This window comes from Pristiophorus japonicus, chromosome 23, assembly GCF_044704955.1.
Source record: "Pristiophorus japonicus isolate sPriJap1 chromosome 23, sPriJap1.hap1, whole genome shotgun sequence".
In the NCBI taxonomy this organism is placed as follows: Eukaryota; Metazoa; Chordata; class Chondrichthyes; family Pristiophoridae; genus Pristiophorus; species Pristiophorus japonicus.
In genome coordinates, this window is record NC_091999.1 from 8348379 (window position 1) to 8368045 (window position 19667).

The 19667-nt window shown below is 50.3% G+C and overlaps 1 protein-coding gene across 1 annotated transcript; it reads left to right on the plus strand.

The window, feature by feature from the left end:
• The first annotated feature begins 6009 nt into the window (after window positions 1-6009).
• LOC139235715 (myosin light chain kinase 3-like) lies at window positions 6010-6993 on the plus strand. Its single transcript, XM_070866755.1, has one exon. The coding sequence runs from the start codon at window positions 6439-6441 to the stop codon at window positions 6991-6993; it is 555 nt and encodes a 184-aa protein (XP_070722856.1). The 5' UTR covers window positions 6010-6438.
• Window positions 6994-19667: the final 12674 nt, after the last annotated feature.

Sequence of the window (19667 nt, forward strand, 5' to 3'; positions counted from 1 at the left end):
TTAGCCTGTCCAGCACTACCCCCCTAGTGATAGTGATTGTCTCAAGGTGCTCCCTTCCCACATTCCCGTGACCAGCAATTTTTGGCATGGTTTTTGTGTCTTCCACTGTGAAGACCGAAGCAAAATAATTGTTTAAGGTCTCAGCCATTTCCACATTTCCCATTATTAAATCCCCCTTTTCATCTTCTAAGGGACCAACATTTACTTTAGTCACTCTTTTCCATTTTATATATCTGTAAAAGCTTTTATTATCTGTTTTTATGTTTTGCGCAAGTTTACCTTCGTAATCTATCTTCCCTTTCTTTATTGCTTTTTTAGTCATTCTTTGCTGTTGCTTAAAATTTTCCCAATCTTCTATTTTCCCACTAACCTTGGCCACCTTATACGCATTGGTTTTTAATTTGATACTCTCCTTTATTTCCTTGGTTATCCACGGCTGGTTATCCCTTCTCTTACTGCCCTTCTTTTTCACTGGAATATATTTTTGTTGGCGCACTATGAAAGAGCTCCTTAAAAGTCCTCCACTGTTCCTCAATTGTGCCGCCGTTTAGTCTGTGTTTCCAGTCTACTTTAGCCAACTCTGCCCTCATCCCACTGTAGTCCCCTTTGTTTAAGCATAGTACGCTCGTTTCTGACACAACTTCCTCACCCTCAATCTGTATTACAAATTCAACCATATTGTCATCACTCATTCCGAGAGGATCTTTTACGAGGAGATCGTTTATTTTTCCTGTCTCATTACACAAGACCAGATCTAAGATAGCTTGCTCCCTTGTAGGTTCTGTAACATACTGTTCTAAGAAACAATCCCGTATGCATTCTATGAATTCCTCCTCCAGGCTACCCAGTGCGATTTGATTTGATCAATCGATATGTAGGTTAAAATCCCCCATGACTACTGCCGTTCCTTTTTCATATGCCTCCATTATTCCCTTGATTATTGCCCGCCCCACCGTGAAGTTATTATTTGGGGGCCTATAAACTACACCCACCAGTGACTTTTTCCCCTTACTATCTCTAATCTCCACCCACAATGATTCAACATTTTGTTCATTGGAGCCAATATCATCCCTCACAACTGCCCTGATATCATCCTTTATTAACAGAGCTACCCCACTTCCCTTCCCTTGCTGCCTATCTTTCTGAATCGTCAGATACCCCTGTATGTTTAATTCCCAGTCTTGGCCACTTATATCGCCATTCGAGTTCAACGAGTGGGCCAGTGCAATTGTTCCGGTGTTGAAAAGCGATGGCACAATCAGAATCGATGGAGACTACAAGGTAACGATTAACCGAGTCTCGGTACAGGACCAGTACCCACTACCCAAGGCAGATGACCTGTTCGCTACGTTAGCGGGCGGGGGGGGGGCGGGGGAAGTCGTTCACCAAGTCAGACCTAACCTCCGCCTCCATGACACAGGAGCTGGCTGTATCTTCGACAAGACTGACGTGCATCAACACACACAAAGGGCTGTTTATATACCACAGGTGCCCTTTCGGGATTCGCTCGGCTACAGCCATTTTCCAGAGAAACATGGAGTGTTTGCTGAAATCTGTTCCACGCTCCGTTCTGTTTCAAGAGACATTCTGATCACCGGTCGTGACACCATCGAACAACTGCACAACCTGGAAGAGGTTCTAAGTCGCCTAGACAGAGCGGGACTCAGGCTGAAACGCCCCAAGTGTGTTTTCCTGGCGCCAGAAGTCGAATTTCTGGGGAGAAGGATTGCGGCAGACGGCATCAGGCCCACGGGCTCAGAGACAGAGGCCATCAAGAACGCACCCAGACCCCAGCATGTGACGGAGCTGCGCTCGTTCCTGGGACTCCTCAACTAATTTCGGTAGCTTTCTCCCCGGGTTGAGCACGTTGTTAGAGCCTTTGCACATGTTGCTACGTAAGGGTGATGACTGGGTTTGGGGCAAATCTCAAGACGCAGCCTTTGAGACGACAAGGAACCTGCTATGTTCAAATAAGTTGCTTGTACACTCTGGCCCATGTAAACGTTTAGTGCTAGCCTGTGACGCCTCATCGTACGGGGTCAGCTGTGTGTTACAGCAAGCCAATGTATTGGCCAATCTCCAACCGGTTGCATACGTGTCTAGAAGTCTGTCCAAGGCTGAGAGAGCCTATAGTATGGTCGAGAAAGAGGCGTTAGCATGTGTATATGGGGTTAGGAAGATGCACCAATACCTATTTGGACGTCGGTTTGAGCTTGAAACTGACCACAAGACGCTCATTTCGCTGTTTTCAGAGAGCAAGGGTATAAACACCAATGCTTCATCCCGCATCCAAAGATGGGCACTAACATTATCCGCCTATGACTATGTTATCCGCCACAGACCAGGCACGGAAAACTGTGCCGATGCTCTCAGCCGGCTACCATTACCCACCGCTGGGGTTGAAATGGCACAGCCCGCAGACCTGCTACTGGTCATGGATGCTTTTGAGAGCGAGGGGTCACCCGTCACAGCTCGGCAGATCAGGACCTGGGCCAGCCCAGGATCCTGTGCTATCATTAGTAAAGAGTTGGGTCCTCAATGGGAGCTGGTCGACCGTTCCCGGGGAAATGCAAGATGAAATTAAGCCGTTTCACCGACGCAAAGATGAAATGCCCATCCAGTCGGATTGTCGCTTGTGGGGTAATCGTGTGGTTTTGTCAAAAAAAAAGGCAGGGAAACGTTTATACGCGACCGACACAATACCCACCCAGCAATAGTCATGATGAAAGCAATCGCCAGGTCACATGTTTGGTGTCCCGGCATTGAGTCGGACTTGGAGTCATGCGTGCATCAGTGCAACACTTGCTCGCAACTGGGCAATGCACCCAGGGAGTCCCCACTGAGTCTGTGGTCGTGGCCCTCCAAACCCTGGTCCACGATCCACGTGGATTTTGCCAGCCCCTTTCTGGGAAAGATGTTTTTAGTCGTAGTGGACGCTTACTCCAAATGGATTGAATGCGTAATCATGTCACCCAGCACATCCACAGCCACCATTGAAAGCCTCTGGGCCATGTTCACCACCCATGGCTTGCCCCATGTCCTTGTCAGTGACAATGGACCGTGTTTCACCAGCTCGGAATTCAACGAGTTTATGACCCGTAATGGCATCAAGCATGTCAGGCCTGCTCCGTTTAAGCCCGCGTCTAACGGTCAAGCAGAGCGGGCAGTCCAAACTATCAAGCAGAGCATGAAACGCGTGACGGACGGCTCTCTGCAGACCCGCTTGTCTCGCATTCTGCTCAGTTACCGGACACAACCCCACTCGCACACCGGGCTTCCCCCGGCAGAATTGTTAACGAAGAGAGCCCTCAAAACCAGGCTCTCCCTAGTCCGCCCAGATCTCAATGATCACCGTGGAGACCCGGCGACACCGGCAGAACATGTACCACCATCGCGCGGCTGTTTCACGTGACATTGATGTTAACGCCCCTGTGTTTGTCCTGAGTTACGGTCCTGGTCCCAAGTGGGTTGCTGGCTCTGTTTTGGCCAAGGAAGGGAACAGGGTGTTTGTAATCAAACTCTTACATGGCCAAACGTGCAGAAGGCACTTAGATCAGACCAAACTGCGATTTACTGACAACCAGGAACCACTTGAAGAGGACATCACCATCGACGATCCACCAACACACACACACCCAACCAGCAATCGACCTCGCTGTCAATCACGAGGATGAACCCACCATTCCTGACGGTCCGGTCAGACCAGCCGGGGTCCAGTGCAGCATGTTCCGGCCAACTCACACACGCCAGGGTTCGAACTTAGACAATCAACCAGGGAGCGGAGGCCCCGGATCTCCTCAACTTGTAAATAACTTGTACCGAAGACTTTGCGGGGGAGTGATGTTATGTATGTAACTATGTAATACTTGCCACCAGAGGGCGCGACTGTTGGAGGCCCAATGGTCCCCTGCACACATGTGCAGGGCCAGTGTAAAAGGTTGGTTGCCATTTTGTTTAGACACTCTGGAGTTGTGATAAAGACCAAGGTCACACTAAGTTTAGCTCACAGTACTCGGCCTCATGGAGTTCTTCCATACACAGCATAGGATAGAGTATAGGATAGGATAGAGTACTGCGTGCAGTTTTGGTCTCCGTATTTACGAAAGGATATACTTGCTTTGGAGGCAGTTCAGAGAAGGTTCACTCGGTTGATTCCAGAGATGAGGGGGTTGACTTATGAGGAAAGGTTGAGTAGGTTGGGCCTCTACTCATTGGAGTTCAGAAGAATGAGAGGTGATCTTATCGAAACGTATCAGATTATGAGGGGGCTCGACAAGGTGGATGCAGAGAGGATGTTCCCACTGATGGGGGAGACTAGAACTAGGGGGCATGGTCTCAGAATAAGGGGCCGCCCATTTAAAACTGAGATGAGGAGGAATTTCTTCTCTCAGAGGGTTGTAAATCTGTGGAATTCTCTGCCCCAGAGAGCTGTGGAGGCTGGGTCATTGAATATATTTAAGGTGGAGATAGACAGATTTTTGAGCGATAAGGGAGTGAAGGGTTATGGGGAGCGGGCAGGGAAGTGGAGCTGAGTCCATGATCGGATCAGCCATGGTCGTATTAAATGGCGGAGCAGGCTCGAGGGGCCGAATGGCCGACTCCTGCTCCTATTTCTTATGTTCTTATGTGCTAGAAGGGTTAACGCTCCTCCCGATATATATATATATATAGTCTGTCAGCGGACGCCTTAATCCAGCAGCCAGCTGACCAATCAGTTAAGAATGCGAAACTCCCAGTAACTGCTTCAAGCAACATCCTATATAGAGGGACATTCCGGCCTGTCAATCACACCTGTCTCCCTGGCTGTGAGGTCTTGCTTCCAGCAACTTAAGGCTTTCTCTGCTGCTGAGGCTCGGTATCTTCATTCGTACCAGGGACAGAGATCGAGAGAGAGACACACATAGACAGAGAGAGAGAGAGACACAGAGAGAGAGAGAGAGAGAGACCTAGAGAGAGAGAGACAGAGACAGAGAGAGGGAGAGAGACAGAGAGACAGATAGAGACAAAGAGAGAGGGAGACAGAGATAGAGACAGAGAGAGAGAGAGAGAGAGAGACCTAGAGAGAGAGAGACAGAGACATAGAGAGAGAGAGAGGCATAGAAAGATAGAGAGAGAGAGAGAGAGAGACAGAGAGAGAGAGAGAGAGACCTAGAGAGAGAGAGACAGAGACAGAGAGAGGGAGAGAGACAGAGAGACAGATAGAGACAAAGAGAGAGGGAGACAGAGATAGAGACAGAGAGAGAGTGACAGAGACACAGAGAGAGAAAGAGAGAGAGAGAGACGGAGAGAGACACAGACACAGAGAGAGGGAGAGAGAGACAGAGACACAGAGAGAAAAGCAGAGAGGGAGAGACAGAGCGAGACACAGAGAGAGACATAGACAGAGAGAGAGAGAGAGAGAGAGACAGAGACAGAGAGAGAAAAGCAGAGAGGGAGAGACAGAGAGAGGGAGAGAGAGAGAAAGAGAGAGAGAGAGAGAGAGAGAGACAGATAGTGACCGAGAGAGAGAGAGAGACAGAGGGAGACGGGGAGAGAGAGAGAGAGAGACAGAGAGAGAGAGACAGAGAGACATAGATAGTGACCGAGAGAGAGAGACAGACAGATAGTGACCGAGAGAGAGAGAGAGAGAGAGACAGAGACACATAGACAGAGAGACAGAGAGAGGGACAGAGAGAGAAAAACAGAGAGGGAGAGACAGAAAGCGGGAGAGAGAGAGAAAGAGAGAGAGAGAGAGGGAGACAGATAGTGACCGAGAGAGAGAGAGAGACAGAGAGAGACGGGGAGAGAGAGAGACAGAGACACAGAGAGAAAAGTAGAGAGGGAGAGACAGAGCGAGACACAGAGAGAGACATAGACAGAGAGAGAGAGACAGAGACAGAGAGAGAAAAGCAGAGAGGGCGAGACAGAGAGAGGGAGAGAGAGAGAAAGAGAGAGAGAGAGAGAGACAGATAGTGACCGAGAGAGAGAGAGACAGAGGGAGACGGGGAGGGAGAGAGAGACAGAGAGAGAGAGAGACAGAGAGACATAGATAGTGACCGAGAGAGAGAGAGACAGAGGGAGACGGGGAGAGAGAGAGAGACAGAGAGAGAGAGAGACAGAGAGACATAGATAGTGACCGAGAGAGAGAGAGAGAGAGAGACAGAGACACATAGACAGAGAGACAGAGAGCGGGACAGAGAGAGAGAGAGATGGACAAGGAGACCAGGGTAGAGGTGCTCTCTGTGTAAGCACCCTCTGTGGGTTGAGGATTGGGAGATCTGCAGTGCAGGTTACCGCCGTGAGAATACGCCGGGGATATCGCCGCTGTCAGAAAGCGCTCGAGGCTGCGGGTCGCAGCGAGGCAGACAGTCAGGCCCAGGAGGACCGGGCGGTTTGGCCAAGCCGGTTGGGCCAGCAGGTCTTTGTCCAGCGAGTCAGAGGGCGAGAGCGCGCGCGACAATGAGCCAGCCGGTGACGCTGGTGAACTCCTTGGCGAAGGCGTTCGACCCCAACACCCCGAGGAGCCAAGGAGCCCCGGCCTGGAAGCCCGTGACGGGGGCTCCGGACAGCCTGCAGGCCATGCACCTCAAGCTGGACGGCCTGACCGAGAAGGTTGAGACGCTGACCAGCGCCCAGGGCCGGCTCCTGCGGAGGCTGGAGGGTTCCCGGGAGGCCGGGGGAGAGGGCGACCCCGGGCCCGGCCGGTCCTGGAGGGCAGAGGTCACCCAGGGGTTGGCCCACCTGCGGCGGGAGGCGGAGGGCCAGAGCCGGAGGATGGAGGCGATGGAGAAGGTACTGCGGGCCGTGGAGAAGGTCACCGGCTTCCTGGGCGACACCTTTGGCCGCTCCCGCATCGCCGAGTTCCTCCGCACCGGCCGGGTCGGGCCGAAGGTCAAAGGGCAGCGGGACGGCGGGGCAAAGGTGAGCGGACAACCTCAACAGCGGCAACGGGTCACACGGCACCTTTACTGTAACAGAACAATGTCGCGCGGCACGTCACATAACGTCGTGTGACCCGAATAACATTCCGCCGATGTTCCAGCCTGAATGTCCACTTTTTGGTCAAAATGGGCGGTAAAAGGCCGTTTCGAGCGATGTGAAGTGGAGAGTCTCGCCCATAAATAGAGAAATTTACAGCACGGAAGGGGACCATTCGGCCCATCGTGTCCGTGTTGTGCCGGCCGACCAAGAGGCTACCCGGCCTAATCCCACTTTCCCGCTCTGGGTCCGTAGCCCTGTGGGTTACGGCACTTCAGGTGCACATCCAAATGTGGTGAGGGTTTCTGCCTCTACCCCCCTTTCAGGCCGTGAGTTCCCCCCCAGACCCCCACCGCCCTCTGGGTGAAGACATTTCCCCTCAAATCCCCTCTAAACCCCCCCCCAATTACTTTCAATCTCTGCCCCCTGGTTGTTGACCCCTCTGCCCAGGGAAACAGGTCCGTCCTATCCACTCTATCCAGGCCCCTCATCATTTTATACACCTCAATCAGGTCTCCCCTCAGCCTCCTCTGTTCCAAGGAAAACAACCCCAGCCTATCCAATCTTTCCTCATCGCTAAAATTCTCCAGTCCCGGCAACATCCTGGTAAATCTCCTCTGCACCCTCTCCAGTGCAACATCCTGGTAAATCTCCTCTGTACCCTCTCCAGTGCAACATCCTGGTAAATCTCCTCTGTACCCTCTCTAGTGCAACATCCTGGTAAATCTCCTCTGTACCCTCTCCAGTGCAACATCCTGGTAAATCCCCTCTGTACCCTCTCTAGTGCAACATCCTGGTAAATCTCCTCTGCACCCCCTCCAGTGCAACATCCTGGTAAATCTCCTCTGTACCCTCTCCAGTGCAACATCCTGGTAAATCTGCTCTGTACCCCTCTCCAGTGCAACATCCTGGTAAATCTCCTCTGTACCCTCTCCAGTGCAACATCCTGGTAAATCTCCTCTGTACCCTCTCCAGTGCAACATCCTGGTAAATCTCCTCTGTACCCTCTCCAGTGCAACATCCCGGTAAATCTCCTCTGTACCCTCTCCAGTGCAACATCCTGGTAAATCTCCTCTGCACCCTCGCCAGTGCAACATCCTGGTAAATCTCCTCTGTACCCTCTCCAGTGCAACATCCTGGTAAATCTCCTCTGCACCCCCTCCAGTGCAACATCCTGGTAAATCTCCTCTGTACCCTCTCCAGTGCAACATCCTGGTAAATCTCCTCTGTACCCTCTCCAGTGCAACATCCTGGTAAATCTCCTCTGTACCCTCTCCAGTGCAACATCCTGGGAAATCTCCTCTGCACCCTCTACAGTGCAACATCCTGGTAAATCTCCTCTGTACCCTCTCCAGTGCAACATCCTGGTAAATCTCCTCTGTACCCTCTCCAGTGCAACATCCTGGTAAATCGCCTCTGTACCCTCTCCAGTGCAACATCCTGGTAAATCTCCTCTGCACCCTCGCTAGTGCAACATCCTGGTAAATCTCCTCTGTACCCTCTCTAGTGCAACATCCTGGTAAATCTCCTCTGTACCCTCTCTAGTGCAACATCCTGGTAAATCTCCTCTGTACCCCTCTCCAGTGCAACATCCTGGTAAATCTCCTCTGTACCCTCTCCAGTGCAACATCCCGGTAAATCTCCTCTGTACCCTCTCCAGTGCAACATCCTGGTAAATCTCCTCTGCACCCTCGCCAGTGCAACATCCTGGTAAATCTCCTCTGTACCCTCTCTAGTGCAACATCCTGGTAAATCTCCTCTGTACCCTCTCCAGTGCAACATCCTGGTAAATCTCCTCTGTACCCTCTCCAGTGCAACATCCTGGTAAATCTCCTCTGTACCCTCTCCAGTGCAACATCCTGGTAAATCTCCTCTGTACCCTCTCCAGTGCAACATCTTGGTAAATCTCCTCTGTACCCTCTCCAGTGCAACATCCTGGTAAATCTCCTCTGTACCCTCTCCAGTGCAACATCCTGGTAAATCTCCTCTGTACCCTCTCCAGTGCAACATCCTGGTAAATCTCCTCTGTACCCTCTCCAGTGCAACATCCTGGTAAATCTCCTCTGTACCCTCTCTAGTGCAACATCCTGGTAAATCTCCTCTGTACCCTCTCTAGTGTAACATCCTGGTAAATCTCCTCTGTACCCTCTCCAGTGCAATCACATCCTTCCTGTAATGTGATGACCAGAACTGTGCATGCAGTACTCCAGCTGTGGCCTAACCAGTATTTTATACAGACTCTGATGCCGTTAGCAATGTGCTGCTAATTGTTCAGCGCTCTGCTGCCCCGCTCTCGGACTGTAAGAACATCAGAAATAGGAGCAGGAGTCGGCCATTCGGCCCCTCGAGCCTGCTCCGCCATTTAATACGATCATGGCTGATCCGATCATGGACTCAGCTCCACTTCCCCGCCCGCTCCCCATAACCCTTCACTCCCTTATCGCTCAAAAATCTGTCTATCTCCGCCTTAAATATATTCAATGACCCAGCCTCCACAGCTCTCTGGGGCAGAGAATTCCACAGATTTACAACCCTCTGAGAGAAGAAATTCCTCCTCATCTCAGTTTTAAATGGGCGGCCCCTTATTCTAAGACCATGCCCCCTAGTTCTAGTCTCCCCCATCAGTGGGAACATCCTCTCTGCATCCACCTTGTCGAGCCCCCTCATAATCTTATACGTTTCGATAAGATCACCTCTCATTCTTCTGAACTCCAATGAGTAGAGGCCCAACCTCCTCAACCTTTCCTCATAAGTCAACCCCCTCATCCCCGGAATCAACCGAGTGAACCTTCTCTGAACTGCCTCCAAAGCAAGTGTATCCTTCCGTAAATACGGAGACCAAAACTGCACGCAGTACTCCAGGTGTGGCCTCACCAATACCCTGTATAACTGGAGCAAGACTTCCCTGCTTTTATACTCCATCCCCTTTGCAATAAAGGCCAAGATACCATTGGCCCTTCCTGATCACTTGCTGTACCTGCAGACTAACCTTTTGTGTTTCATGCACAAGTAACCCCCAGGTCCCGCTGTACTGCGGCACTTTGTAATCTTTCTCCATTTAAATAATAACTTGCTCTTTGATTTTTTTTCTACCAAAGTGCATGACCTCACACTTTCCAACATTATACTCCATCGGCCAAATTTTTACCCACTCACTGAGCCTGTCTGTGTCCTTTTGCAGATTTTTTGTGTCCTCCTCACACATTGCTTTTCCTCCCATCTTTGTATCGTCAGCAAACCTGGCTACGTTACACTCAGTCCCTTCTTCCAAGTCGTTAATATAGATTGTAAATAGTTGGGGTCCCAGCACTGATCCCTGCGGCACCCCACTAGTCACTGGTTGCCAACCCGAGAATGACCCATTTATCCCGACTCTCTGTTCTCTGTTCGTTAGCCAATCCACTATCCATGCTAATATATTACCCCAACCCCGTGAACTTTTATCTTGTGCCGTAACCTTGTGCAATACCCTGTACAGTTGTCGCAAGACTTCCCTGCTTTTATCCTCCATCCCCTTTGCAATAAAGGCCAAGATACCATTGGCCCTTCCTGATCACTTGCTGTACCTGCAGACTAACCTTTTGTGTTTCATGCACAAGTAACCCCCAGGTCCCGCTGTACTGAGACACTTTGCTGCGATCTTTCTCCGTTTAAATATTGGGCCGGAGGTTTGCGAAGCTGGGGTAGCCCGCAGGGACGAGGAAGGGGAGGGCGAGGAGGTCATGGAGGGATCTGAACACAAGGTTGGGGAGAATTATAAAGGCCTGGCGTGGCCGGCTTCGGAGACAGAGAACATCAGCCAGCTCAGCGGAGGGAGAATGGGCCTGGGGGAAAGTTAGCATTGCCAGCAGCAGACTTTTGGATCAACTCCTGTTTACGCAGGGCGGAAAGTGGGATGCTGGCCATCAGAGCTTTGTAACAGAGTCTGATGTCGATCGCTGGAACGGAATAAATGGGCAAATGTCCATTACCCGCACAAGGTAGAATCATCACAGGCAGTCCCTCGGAATCGAGGAAGACTTGCCCCCACTCTAACAGTGAGTTCTCAGGTGACTGAACAGTCCAATACGAGAGCCACAGTCTCTGTCACAGGTGGGACAGACAGTGGTTGAGGGAAGGGGAGGGTGGGACTGGTTTGCCGCACGCTCCTTCCGCTGCCTGCGCTTGCTTTCTGCACGCTCTCGGCGACGAGACTCGAGGTGCTCAGCGCCCTCCCGGATGCACTTCCTCCACTTAGGGCAGGACTGGTCTTTGGGCCCAGGGACTCCCAGGTGTCGGTGGGGATGTTGCACTTTATCAGGGAGGCTTTGAGGGTGGTCCCTTGTAACGTTTCCTCTGCCCACCTGGGGCTCGCTTGCCGTGAAGGAGTTCCGAGTAGAGCGCTTGCTTTGGGGGTCTCGTGTCTGGGGGCCATGCGGACAATGTGGCCCTGCCCAGCGGAGCTGGTCGAGTGTGTGGTCAGTGCTTCGATGCTGGGGATGTTGGCCAACATGGTCAACAGGCCAACAAGGTCACACAGAGTGCAAAGGAGTGAAACTCTCCCACTGATCTAGTGTGACACACACCCCAAAACCAACTCACCCAGTGACCCAGTGTGATATACACACCCCCAACACCAACTCTCCCAGTGACCCAGTGTGATATACACATCCCAACACCAACTCACCCAGTGACCCAGTGTGATATACACATCCCCAACACCAACTCACCCAGTGACCCAGTGTGATATACACATCCCAACACCAACTCTCCCAGTGACCCAGTGTGATATACACACCCCCAACACCAACTCACCCAGTGACCCAGTGTGATATACACACCCCCAACACCAACTCACCCAGTGACCCAGTGTGATATACACACCCCCAACACCAATTCTCCCAGTGACCCAGTGTGATATACATATCCCAACACCAACTCTCCAGTGACCCAGTGTGATATACATTTCTCAACACCAACTCACCCAGTGACCCAGTGTGATATACATATCCCAACACCAACTCTCCCAGTGACCCAGTGTGATATACATATCCCAACACCAACTCTCCAGTGACCCAGTGTGATATACATTTCTCAACACCAACTCACCCAGTGACCCAGTGTGATATACACACCCCCAACACCAACTCACACAATGACCCAGTGTGATATACACATCCCTAACACCAACTCTCCCAGTGACCCAGTGTGATATACACATCCCCAACACCAACTCTCCCAGTGACCCAGTGTGATATACACACCCCCAACACCAACTCTCCCAGTGACCCAGTGTGATATACACACCCCCAACACCAACTCTCCCAGTGACCCAGTGTGATATACACACCCAACACCAACTCTCCCAGTGACCCAGTGTGATATACACATCCCAACACCAACTCACCCAGTGACCCAGTGTGATATACACACCCAACACCAACTCTCCCAGTGACCCAGTGTGATATACACACCCCAACACCAACTCTCCCAGTGACCCAGTGTGATATACACACCCCAACACCAACTCACCCAGTGACCCAGTGTGATATACACACCCCCAACACCAACTCACCCAGTGACCCAGTGTGATATACACATCCCAACACCAACTCTCCCAGTGACCCAGTGTGATATACATTTCCCAACACCAACTCACCCAGTGACCCAGTGTGATATACACACCCCCAATACCAACTCTCCCAGTGACCCAGTGTGATATACACACCCCCAACACCAACTCTCCCAGTGACCCAGTGTGATATACATATCCCAACACCAACTCTCCAGTGACCCAGTGTGATATACATTTCTCAACACCAACTCACCCAGTGACCCAGTGTGATATACATATCCCAACACCAACTCTCCCAGTGACCCAGTGTGATATACATATCCCAACACCAACTCTCCAGTGACCCAGAGTGATATACATTTCTCAACACCAACTCACCCAGTGACCCAGTGTGATATACACACCCCCAACACCAACTCACCCAATGACCCAGTGTGATATACACATCCCTAACACCAACTCTCCCAGTGACCCAGTGTGATATACACATCCCCAACACCAACTCTCCCAGTGACCCAGTGTGATATACACACCCCCAACACCAACTCTCCCAGTGACCCAGTGTGATATACACACCCCCAACACCAACTCTCCCAGTGACCCAGTGTGATATACACACCCAACACCAACTCTCCCAGTGACCCAGTGTGATATACACATCCCAACACCAACTCACCCAGTGACCCAGTGTGATATACACACCCAACACCAACTCTCCCAGTGACCCAGTGTGATATACACATCCCAACACCAACTCATCCAGTGACCCAGTGTGATATACACACCCAACACCAACTCTCCCAGTGACCCAGTGTGATATACACATCCCCAACACCAACTCTCCCAGTGACCCAGTGTGATATACACACCCCCAGCACCAACTCTCCCAGTGACCCAGTGTGATATACACACCCCCAACACCAACTCTCCCAGTGACCAGTGTGATATACACACCCAACACCAACTCTCCCAGTGACCCAGTGTGATATACACATCCCAACACCAACTCACCCAGTGACCCAGTGTGATATACACACCCCCAACACCAACTCTCCCGGTGACCCAGTGTGATATACACATCCCAACACCAACTCACCCAATGACCCAGTGTGATATACACATCCCTAACACCAACTCTCCCAGTGACCCAGTGTGATATACACATCCCCAACACCAACTCTCCCAGTGACCCAGTGTGATATACACACCCCCAGCACCAACTCTCCCAGTGACCCAGTGTGATATACACACCCCCAACACCAACTCTCCCAGTGACCCAGTGTGATATACACACCCCCAACACCAACTCTCCCAGTGACCCAGTGTGATATACACATCCCAACACCAACTCACCCAGTGACCCAGTGTGATATACACACCCAACACCAACTCTCCCAGTGACCCAGTGTGATATACACATCCCAACATCAACTCACCCAGTGATCCAGTGTGATATACACACCCCAACACCAACTCACCCAGTGACCCAGTGTCATATACACACCCCCAACACCAACTTCCCAGTGACCCAGTGTCATATAAAAACCCGAACACCAACTCACCCAGTGATCCAGTGTGATATACACCCCCCCAACACCAACTCACCCAGTGATCCAGTGTGATATACACCCCCCCAACACCAACTCACCCAGTGACCCAGTGTGATATACACATCCCCAACACCAACTCACCCAGTGACCCAGTGTGATATACACATCCCCAACACCAACTCTCCCAGTGACCCAGTGTGATATACACATCCCAACACCAACTCACCCAGTGACCCAGTGTGATATACACATCCCCAACACCAACTCACCCAGTGACCCAGTGTGATATACACATCCCAACACCAACTCTCCCAGTGACCCAGTGTGATATACACACCCCCAACACCAACTCACCCAGTGACCCAGTGTGATATACACACCCCCAACACCAACTCACCCAGTGACCCAGTGTGATATACACACCCCCAACACCAATTCACCCAGTGACCCAGTGTGATATACATATCCCAACACCAACTCTCCAGTGACCCAGTGTGATATACATTTCTCAACACCAACTCACCCAGTGACCCAGTGTGATATACATATCCCAACACCAACTCTCCCAGTGACCCAGTGTGATATACATATCCCAACACCAACTCTCCAGTGACCCAGTGTGATATACATTTCTCAACACCAACTCACCCAGTGACCCAGTGTGATATACACACCCCCAACACCAACTCACACAATGACCCAGTGTGATATACACATCCCTAACACCAACTCTCCCAGTGACCCAGTGTGATATACACATCCCCAACACCAACTCTCCCAGTGACCCAGTGTGATATACACACCCCCAACACCAACTCTCCCAGTGACCCAGTGTGATATACACACCCCCAACACCAACTCTCCCAGTGACCCAGTGTGATATACACACCCAACACCAACTCTCCCAGTGACCCAGTGTGATATACACATCCCAACACCAACTCACCCAGTGACCCAGTGTGATATACACACCCAACACCAACTCTCCCAGTGACCCAGTGTGATATACACACCCCAAAACCAACTCTCCCAGTGACCCAGTGTGATATACACACCCCAACACCAACTCACCCAGTGACCCAGTGTGATATACACACCCCCAACACCAACTCACCCAGTGACCCAGTGTGATATACACATCCCAACACCAACTCTCCCAGTGACCCAGTGTGATATACATTTCCCAACACCAACTCACCCAGTGACCCAGTGTGATATACACACCCCCAATACCAACTCTCCCAGTGACCCAGTGTGATATACACACCCCCAACACCAACTCTCCCAGTGACCCAGTGTGATATACATATCCCAACACCAACTCTCCAGTGACCCAGTGTGATATACATTTCTCAACACCAACTCACCCAGTGACCCAGTGTGATATACATATCCCAACACCAACTCTCCCAGTGACCCAGTGTGATATACATATCCCAACACCAACTCTCCAGTGACCCAGTGTGATATACATTTCTCAACACCAACTCACCCAGTGACCCAGTGTGATATACACACCCCCAACACCAACTCACCCAATGACCCAGTGTGATATACACATCCCTAACACCAACTCTCCCAGTGACCCAGTGTGATATACACATCCCCAACACCAACTCTCCCAGTGACCCAGTGTGATATACACACCCCCAACACCAACTCTCCCAGTGACCCAGTGTGATATACACACCCCCAACACCAACTCTCCCAGTGACCCAGTGTGATATACACACCCAACACCAACTCTCCCAGTGACCCAGTGTGATATACACATCCCAACACCAACTCACCCAGTGACCCAGTGTGATATACACACCCAACACCAACTCTCCCAGTGACCCAGTGTGATATACACATCCCAACACCAACTCATCCAGTGACCCAGTGTGATATACACACCCAACACCAACTCTCCCAGTGACCCAGTGTGATATACACATCCCCAACACCAACTCTCCCAGTGACCCAGTGTGATATACACACCCCCAGCACCAACTCTCCCAGTGACCCAGTGTGATATACACACCCCCAACACCAACTCTCCCAGTGACCAGTGTGATATACACACCCAACACCAACTCTCCCAGTGACCCAGTGTGATATACACATCCCAACACCAACTCACCCAGTGACCCAGTGTGATATACACACCCCCAACACCAACTCTCCCGGTGACCCAGTGTGATATACACATCCCAACACCAACTCACCCAATGACCCAGTGTGATATACACATCCCTAACACCAACTCTCCCAGTGACCCAGTGTGATATACACATCCCCAACACCAACTCTCCCAGTGACCCAGTGTGATATACACACCCCCAGCACCAACTCTCCCAGTGACCCAGTGTGATATACACACCCCCAACACCAACTCTCCCAGTGACCCAGTGTGATATACACACCCCCAACACCAACTCTCCCAGTGACCCAGTGTGATATACACATCCCAACACCAACTCACCCAGTGACCCAGTGTGATATACACACCCAACACCAACTCTCCCAGTGACCCAGTGTGATATACACATCCCAACACCAACTCACCCAGTGATCCAGTGTGATATACACACCCCAACACCAACTCACCCAGTGACCCAGTGTCATATACACACCCCCAACACCAACTTCCCAGTGACCCAGTGTCATATAAAAACCCGAACACCAACTCACCCAGTGATCCAGTGTGATATACACCCCCCCAACACCAACTCACCCAGTGATCCAGTGTGATATACACCCCCCCAACACCAACTCACCCAGTGACCCAGTGTGATATACACATCCCCAACACCAACTCACCCAGTGACCCAGTGTGATATACACATCCCCAACACCAACTCTCCCAGTGACCCAGTGTGATATACACACCCAACACCAACTCTCCCAGCCCACTCTATCTGTCCCTCTCTCTGTCTCCATCTCTGCTTTTCTCTGTCTCTGTGTCTCTCTGTTAATGTCTCTTTGTCTCTCTCACTCACCAGCTCTCTATTGCTCTCTCCCTCTCCCTTTATCTCACACTCTTTCTCTGTCTCTCTCTCCATCTCATTCACCCGCACTCTCTGTCTCTCTGTCTCTGTCTGTCTCGCTCCGTCTCCACCTCTCTCTCACATACTCTCTCTCTCACTCACTCTCTGTCTCGCTCTCTGTATCTCTCTCTGTCTCTGTCTGTCTGTCTGTCTGCCTCTCTCTCTCTGTATCTCTCTCTGTCTCGCTCTGTCTATCTGTCTGTCTCTCACTCTCTCTCTGTCTCTCTCTGTCTGTCTGTCTGTCTCTCTCTCTCTCTCTATCTCTCTCTGCCTCGCTCTGTCTGTCTGTCTCTCACTCTCTATCTCTCTCTCTGTATCTCTCTCTGTCTCTCTCTGCCTGTCTGTCTGTCTCTCTCTCACTCTCTCTCTGTCTCTCTCTGTCTGTCTGTCTCTCTTTCACTCTCTCTCTGTCTCTCTCTGTCTGTCTATCTGTCTCTCTCTCACTCTCTCTCTCTCTGTCTCTGTCTGTATGTCTCTCGCTCACTCTCTCTCTGACTCTCTCTGTCTGTCTGTCTCTCTCTCTCTCACTCTCTCTCACTCTCTCTCTCTTTGTCTCTCTGTGATGTATTCTTTATGACATCACAAACACACAGACTATAAGATGTCTCCAACAAGAACTTGTCAGGTGACCTTGTCACATGATGTTTTTATTGTATTTACATGAGTAGCTGCATTACCACAGTAGTCCACTAGGTGGAGCGCTATATTACACTTCTCCCTCCTTAATGAAGAAGTAATCATAATAAATAATCATCATACATAACTTGCATGGTTATACACAACAAAAGATATTATTTTGCCATATTTACAAATCAAACTGAACCACAGGTTTTCTGCTGCAAAGAGAATACCTTTGCTCTCAAACAGAACTTCCTAAAATTGAGTTGAACTTAGGCTCATTCTAAGTTGAGCCTGAGGAGAGTTTTTCTCCAAGGGCAACCCTTGATCTACATATGGACTCTCTACAACTTCAGACTGTTTGTCTGCCTGACTCGGACTCAGACTTAAATTTTGACTTTCTCTCAGACTTGTTTCTAGTACATCCGATGTAGATTTTGCTACTGGTACTCTACTTGTAACACGATTATTGTACTCATGAGAAATAATTGAACCATTACAGCTTTCAACTCCTTCCACATCTGTAAGTAAAATATGATCAACGTGAACAATCCTATCTGTCCCTGATCAAACATCTTGACCAAATATGTGTGAGGACCACATAGAAACATAGAAAAAAAAATAGGTGCAGGAGTAGGCCATTCGGCCCTTCGAGCCTGCATCACCATTCAATACGATCATGGCTGATCATTCACCTCAGTACCCCTTTCCTGCTTTCTCTCCATACCCCTTGATCCCTTTAGCCGTAAGGGCCACATCTAACTCCCTCTTGAATATATCCAATGAACTGGCCTCAACAACTCTCTGCGGCAGGGAATTCCACAGGTTAACAACTCTCTGAGTGAAGAAGTTTCTCCTCATCTCAGTCCTAAATGGCCTACCCCTTATCCTTAGACTGTGACCCCTGGTTCTGGACTTCCCCAACATCGGGAACATTCTTCCCGCATCTAACCTGTCCAGTCCCGTCAGAATTTTATATGTTTCTATGAGATCCCCTCTCATCCTTCTAAACTCCAGTGAATACAGGCCCAGTCGATCCAGTCTCTCCTCATATGTCAGTCCTGCCATCCCGGGAATCAGTCTGGTGAACCTTCGCTGCACTCCCTCAATAGCAAGAACGTCCTTCCTCAGATTAGGAGACCAAAACTGAACACAATATTCCAGGTGTGGTCTCACCAAGGCCCTGTACAACTGCAGTAAGACCTCCCTGCTCCTGTACTCAAATCCTCTCGCTATGAAGGCCAACATACCATTTGCCTTCTTCACCGCCTGCTGTACCTGCATGCCAACTTTTGCACCTAACTTCACCAATCTTCCTGGTAACCACTTTATCCATTTATGGTGATGGTTCTTCACTCTAGTCTTTTAGTTGTTGGTCAACTTTCTCCTTGAGTGCATATGGTACGGGACGTGGCTTGCAGTAAATTGGTCTAGCGTCCTTCTGTACCCTGACACGCGCCTTGAAACCTTGGACCGGACTGCCTGTTTCATGAAAGACCTTCGGACATTGCTTGATAACATCACCCTTTGATGCACATTTAGTTTCCACACGAAAAATCCAGCTTCAGTGATCCCAACCAATTTCTACCCAGTACGGCAGGCTTGTCTCCTGCCACTACTAAGAGAGGCAAGCTCTGAAACTGATCCTTGTATTTCACCGTACGCCGATGCCTCTTGTTGAGGGGATAACCAGATGCTTTTTTTTGTTATCACCAGACTGGTCAGTTAGAAATATTTCAATGTTTTCTGCGGCCTTAACTCAAAAATCAAAATCGATTTTTTTTTTGTGGGTGGTATTAACAAAATGGATTAATTTTGTGTCAAGTTCTGTTGCTCCACAGAGGCTCAAATAACATCATTGTGCTTTCAAAATGACTTTCAACAAGAACTTGTGTCTATATAGCGCCTTTAACTTGGTAAAACCATCCGAGGCACCTCACCGGAGTGAGTATCAGA